This window comes from Hyaena hyaena, unplaced genomic scaffold (assembly GCF_003009895.1).
Source record: "Hyaena hyaena isolate Hyena2069 unplaced genomic scaffold, ASM300989v1 scaffold_405, whole genome shotgun sequence".
Classification (NCBI taxonomy): domain Eukaryota; kingdom Metazoa; phylum Chordata; class Mammalia; order Carnivora; family Hyaenidae; genus Hyaena; species Hyaena hyaena.
This window is the reverse complement of record NW_024081039.1, coordinates 1,513,107-1,519,889: the sequence shown is the minus strand read 5'-3', so window position 1 is coordinate 1,519,889 and position 6,783 is coordinate 1,513,107. Positions and strand designations below refer to the sequence as shown.

The 6,783-nt window shown below is 48.4% G+C and overlaps 1 protein-coding gene across 1 annotated transcript in view; it reads right to left on the bottom strand.

Annotated features, from left to right (window-relative positions):
- The window catches only part of FNDC1 (fibronectin type III domain containing 1), a 108,422-nt gene extending 101,963 nt beyond the window's left edge, over positions 1 to 6,459 (bottom strand). The window contains exon 1 of the mRNA XM_039252106.1: positions 6,332 to 6,459. Coding sequence (XP_039108037.1) covers positions 6,332 to 6,440 — 109 coding nt within the window. The 5' untranslated portion in view covers positions 6,441 to 6,459. The remainder of the gene's footprint in view (positions 1 to 6,331) is intronic.
- Positions 6,460 to 6,783: the final 324 nt, after the last annotated feature.

The window sequence follows — 6,783 nt, the reverse complement described above, 5'->3', positions numbered from 1 at the left end:
AAAAAAAAAAAAAAAAAAAAAAAAAAAAAAAGAACTTGCATTACTCCCCCGGGAGACAAAGAGAATCTATGGAGGGTAAAGGGGAGAAACTGATTAATCAACTCATTCAAAGCTTACCTGCAGCACCAGGAGGCTGGGTCCCCCTCCACTGACCCTCCAGTCCCTGTGTTCCAGCTGTCGCAGCTCTGGAGAATCAGCAGAGATACCAGGGGGCCCCCAGCGCTAAAGGGCTGCTGACACCCCGATTTAACTTGAGGCTTCAAATTCCTCCTCACCAATGGTCAGCTGAAAATTACTAACAAGCACTCAATTCCACTCGTAACGATTTGTCTTTCCTGACCTAACGTCTGAAGGAAGCTTCAGTGAGAGGCAAAATTGAACAAGGGCAAACACTAAGAGAAACCCAGAGCAGATAACTGCACGTTTGTCCTAATTTTCTTGTCTCTGAAAAAGCCACAGCTGCTGTGGCGACACTGCAAGGGGCCAGCCGCGGTGGAAACGCCGCCAGCAGGCCAGCAGCGCCCTCTAAGGGCCGCAGAGCGCAAGCGCTGCCGAGGAAAAGGAACGGGAAAACGGTCTTCCTCAGGATGTCACCTAACGCTCAGAGGCACAAAGATTCTGTGTTCAAAATGCCTACATTTTAACCATCTGGCCCATATTGGAGAAGTTTCCTTAATGAAAAATCAACGACACAATTCCCCAAAATAGAATGAAATTCACATTCTTTGTATCTAAGACAAGGTTAAATTCTAGAAGGAGACAAATGAAGAGGTTAGCTCATATGTATCATCACTATGAAATGCTGCAATATGTGCTTACTAAAATCGGTAAAGGAAATAAGCAATATCCGCCCCTGACCCCGGCTACCCAGCTCTCCTCAAAGGCACCTAGGGTTTCAGGTTCAGATGTATTCTAACATAAAATACTCTGGATTAACAAGTAAATAGATACATATTTTCCCTCCTTTATTTTTATACCTTTAGATACTTGCCTCTGTATTTTCAAACTGAAATAAAATCCTCTGATAAGAGGTTTAATGATAACTTACGAAATCCCCAATTTCCACAGGGAACAATGGAAAGAGATTTGCTCCCTAATCATCGAAGGGGGATGGGGTCTTTCGTGGAATGTTGGCTTCTAGACTCTCCCCTCCCCCCACTACCACCCTCATCCTTTCAGTAGCAGAATAACAGCCCCCAAAGATGTGCATGTCCTAATCCCTCAGAACCTGAGAATATGTGACCTCATGTGACAAAATGGGCTTTGCAGATGTGATGATATAAAGGACCCGGGCTGGCGAGATCAGCCTGGGTGATCCTGGTGGGCCCCATATAATCACAAGGGTCCTCCTAAGTGAAAGGAGACAGGAAGGTCAGAGTCAGAAACCGCATAGTGTGGGTGGGGGCAGGGTCACATGACTGCTGGGAGGGGCTGCTAGAAGAAACGTGGGCATTCTAGAAGCTGTAAAGGCAAGGATCAATATTCCCCCCAAAGAGCCTGCAGAAGGAACACGGCCCTGCGTCTTAGCACAGTGAAACCCACTTTGGACTTTTGACTTCTAGACTAGAAGATAATAAATTTGTATTGTTTTATGCCACTCAATTTGTGGAACCTGTTACAACAGCAAATAGGAAACAAATCCCTCCCCACTCCCCCCCCACACACACACTTATACACTCCTCACCACCTCCCCTGCCTGTTTTCAGGGAATGGGCCTTTACGACTTAGCTAGAGATATGAACGGCCTTGGTTAGACGTATTGATAATGTTCTGGAACCGTCCAGGGACAACTTCCCAATGACAGGAATGGTCACCTTGCAATTCTTTTACAACCTCTGATTCCACAGGAACAAATCGTATGTTCAGTTGACGAATTAAACAGTTCATCGGGGTAAGCTCCAGTGCACAAGACAAAAGCAAAGGGTGTATTCACCTCCTCTTCTCAAAGAGGACAGAAGTAAGGAGTGAAACCCTACATAGCTGGGTGTAGATTGGGCCACAGGAAAGCCTCCAAGGACTTCTGGAGATGGAAGGTATCTTTCCATTCAGTTGGACTAGAGGAGACTGACTAACTGGCCCATGGTCACACAGCATATGAATGACAGCGTGATACTCAGACTCAGGCATCCTGATGTTGGACTTACTTTCCTTATCTATACCAGTAGTTACCAAACTTCCTGTTCTCTGAATTCCTTTCTACTCTTAAATCAATAAGGTTCTCACAGGGGTTATATTTATGTGGGTTTTAATGTTTATTTATTTTTGAGAGAGATGGGGGGAGGGGCAGAGAGAGAGGAAGACACAGAATCTGAAGTGGGCTACAGGCTTTGAGCTGTCAGCATAGAGCTCGACTCAGGGCTCAAACTCAGAGACCAGAGATCATGATCTAAGCTGAAGTCGGACACTTAACTGACTGAGCCACCCAGGCACCCCTATGTGGGTTTTATCTGATGTTATCTTTGACCAGAAATTAAAACTAGGTACAAGTTACTATGCATGTATTAAATCATTTTAAAATAGCGGCAGTAAACCATTTCATATTGGCATTAATGGATTTTATTTTAAAAAAATCACTGTTCCCAACACAGAAAGGAATGGAAGAATAGCATTGTTTTGCACTTCAGCACATCTCTTTAATAGAAAACACCATGATCTCTTATCTGCTTACACCTTCAGTCTAGGGAAATACATTATTTTCATTGAAGAGCCTGAAGAAAACCCAGTCATGCACAGATTTGTGGTTGGAAAAGTATTTTAAAGGCCTTATGAATACGTTTGGGAAATCTTTGATACTACACCAAAACTCATCAAGTAGCAGTTTCTTAAATGTTAGTTGTTATATAGAATCTGAAACCATATAAAGAATTTTTCACATTTTGTTACATGAAAAATCCACTGGGCTATCTTGTACATTGAATGGATCTTTTAGCCAGGCAAGAGTTTGTGACATTTGGCATTGGTCACTTGGATTTACTGGTTCACTTGGTTATGCAGACCATCTAAATCTCGAAGCTTTTTTTTTTTTTTAAGTTTATTCATGTATTTTGACAGAAAGAGACAGAGACAGAGACAGAGAGAATCCCAAGCAGGACTATCAGTGCAGATCCCGATGCAGGGCTCGAACCCACACACCATGATCATGAGATCATAAGATCATGACCTGGGCCAAAAATCAAGAGTCGGACGCTTAACCAACTGAGCCACCCAGGTACCCAATATGCTGAGACATTTTTATAAGATAATATTTAAAATATCACATTCATGTATATCACTGCCAATATTGTTAGAAAAGTTTTTAAGTCTGAGGAAGCTTTAGATCGATGTTGGAGATGACTTGGCAAAATTCTAATTTTCAGTAGAAAGCTCAAATTTTATCACCAGCAGGACATACTATCAGTTATTTTATTAGGAATGACAGGCCCCTTTGTTCAATTTTGATAAGATGTCTGCCAATACCCAAGTTTGTCTGTGGTCATTCTTTCTGGTAAATATGGCGTGTCATGAAAAAAGAAGCTAGCCCAGTTCCTAACTCAAGCTACCACACAAGAACTTTTTCTCAGGATTACCACTGAACTTGGGGAGGTAGGAGAACTGCTTTATGTCCCTTTCCTGTTCCTTCATACATGATATTCAAAAGACATGCATTCAAGGGGAGAGATTTGGCAAAATTAATCATTTTTACCGTTGCACCAGGACATGCTTAATTGAAACTGGCACAGATTTTCTTCACTTCAAAGGCCTAAAAAATACAGTGATTACTAGTTCATTATGGTGTCACTGTCTCAATTCACGCTAAAGCCCCAGGAGCTTGACTCACCAAGCTTTTCACCCTTGCTGCAAATATCAACATGGTGAAAGAAAGAAAGAACGAAAGAATGAAAGAACGAAAGAATGAAAGAACGAAAGAACGAAAGAAAGAAAGAGAAAGAAAGAAAGAGAGAGAGAGAAAGAAAGAAAGAGAGAAAGAGAGAAAGAGAGAAAGAAAGAGAGAAAGAAAGAGAGAAAGAGAGAAAGAAAGAGAGAAAGAAAGAAAGAAAGAAAGAAAGAAAGAAAGAAAGAAAGAAAGAAAGAAAGAAAGAAGAGGCAAAGAGTATCTTGGTTATACTTTGAAAACAGTTTTGGCTCTGCAGATTCCCTGAAAGGATATTTAAGTTTTAAAGAAAAAAAGTAAAGTCACCCATAACCACCCTGAGATAATTGCTATAAATGTTTGTGAGTGTGTGTGTGTGTGTGTGTGTGTGTGTGTGTGTGTGGTGTCCCCACATTTTTAGAGAAATGCATCCCATCAGACTGGCAAGTGCCATCATAATTTTAAGGGTTGCATACTAGTTTACTGATGGGATGAGTGTCGGAGGCATTGCCTGCTTATTTTGCTTTATGTTAATTGACCACCAGTGTAAAGCGTTTACATAGATCTTCAGCCTGCCCCGCAAGCCACCTCTGTTTTTAGAACACTGACTGGGCCAGAGCAGGGGCCGCGTGCTGGTGGCCTTGCTGTCAGCCCCAGAATACAAGTCTGGAGCAGTGGCTGTGGCTATAAAGGGCAGGACAGACAGGAAGCCTTCCAGAGGAACAGATGAAATACATGACGTGCCCCATGATTTCTTTCACAGCACTGGGGAGCTATCTGCAGATGAGGTCTGTTTCCTTCTTTTATTTCCCTTAAGTGCAGTAGATACGTTTCAAAACGTGCTTGTCCACTTCTAGCCTGATCATCACTATACAGCAAGGCCCACGTCAACACAGTGGAGAGACGTGCCAGCAAGCATTCCAGCCTCCACATTCCACAGCTCGGTGGATTTACAGAGCAGAAGTGAGAGAAGGAATAGCATGGAACACGGCAGCATTTGGGAAGCTAACACAAACAACCCTGAGTCCGGACGCGCTCACCGGTAGCCCACGGGGCAGGCGGCTGCAGAATCTTACAGGAATGAAGGTGGGACCTTCTGGAAGCCGCTTCAACATTACGTGCAGCTCCAGCCCATTTTCTGAAACAAAAACCCTTTCAACATTCAGAAATTTTATTTTAGGGGGGGAAAAAGCCACGGTTGTAGGTGGGGAATTTGAAAGGCTTTAAAATTGTTGTATTCTTGTTAACCACGGTACCAAAGATTCCGTGGACGCTTTCCTAGAGATCGCTAGCAGAGAGGAAACAAAACCTACCGCTTGCACTGCTTTTTATGAAGAAGTGCCTTTGGCATCCCAGAGTGTGGCGTAAACCCAGAGGGATGTACCCACCGAAAAGAGTTGGAAGACAACATGACACCCCTCCCCCAACTCTCTCCCATCCCCCTTGTATAAAAGGGCTATCAGGACACTCAACGGCATAAAGCAAGCAGCCCTCATTGGAATCACATCTGAATTTTTATAACCCAGCTGGGAGTGAACAGGATCAACAAAAATGCGAGTTCTTGGATTCCTACACACTGATGGCAAAAATAAAAGGCACACGCTTTAAGTGTGAAAATGCCTGCACAGGAGGTGGGGACAGGGGTCACCAAAGGCTTAAGGGTGAAAATGCCACCACAAACGTATCTGTCTCTGCGGGAAACGTTCAGAAACCCTGACAACCAGCCCGCTGGCATTTTCCGAAAAGCTGCTCACATTTCAGCCTCCTCTCCATCCCATGTCCAACCTCAGTCTCTGGGGGAAGGGGGCGCTTCTCCCGAATCGGCTCTCCCACTTTCCCCCTCTGTCCTCTCTCAAGGCCGATGTCTCCTCCCAGCGCCGAGGTTCCCACCAGGCGGTATGGCCCGCGTCGGAGCGCGCCCGCTGCGTGGGCACCGAGGTGCCCGACCCCGGGACGGCTCGCACCTTTCCTCTGTGCGCTTCTGGAAAAGTCCTGCCTCCCTGCCTCCCTTCGGGTCTGCAGAGTGCCACCCTCCAGCAGGCAACCCTACCTCGGGGCAGGTGAACTGGGGGAAAGAAAGATGCCCACGGGGACATTCTGGGCAAAGGAAACCATCACACACACACACACACACACACACACACACACACACACAGTCCCACCGCAACGCTGAAGGGTCGCCTCTCTCTCTCTCTCTCTGTTTTCCCCTTTGCTTGAATCTCCCTGGGAAGTTAGACCGCTCGAGTCTCCACTCTGGCGCGTTCGACGGCAAAGTCAAAGCCGAGAGCGCTGAGGTCCCCGGGTACCGACGCCAAGTGCCCAGACCGCGCGCGCGCCCCGAGCCGCTAGCGATGACGACGCACAGGTTAGTGACACGGACAGGCCCGGCACGGAGGGGACGGCGGTCCCCGGCGCGACAGGCCGGGCGGGTGGCGCACGGAGCGCGGACAGCCCGGCAGCCGAGCGCGGAGCGGCGCGTACCTGGAGCCCCCGCCGGGGACACGACGGGCAGCAGCGCGGCCAGGAGCAGCAGCGCCGCCCAGGGCAGCGGGCACCGCGCGCGCGGGGCCGCCCCGGCCTCGGGCGCCATCGGGGGCCCGGGGTGAGCGGCGGGCTGGGCGGGCCGGAGTCGGGGAGCGCGGGGGCGCAGCCGTCGGGGCCCCGCCGTCCGAGTGCGTGTGCGCGCTCTGCGCCGAGTCCGCGGCGCCCTGGCCGCGCGCCGCTCGCTCCGCCCGCGCACCGGCCGCCGCGCCGCGTACTGAGGGCTCCGGCCGCGGGCCGTGCCTTTTAGCCGCGAGCGGGCGCCCCCTGCCGGCGGCGGCGCGGCGGGGCCAGGCGGGCGGGGCGCCGGGCGCCGCGTCTGGGCTCCGGCTGCCCTGCCGGAGCGCCCCGGAACCCCGCTTGCCGGTTCTGAGAATTCGGTGATTTCGGTG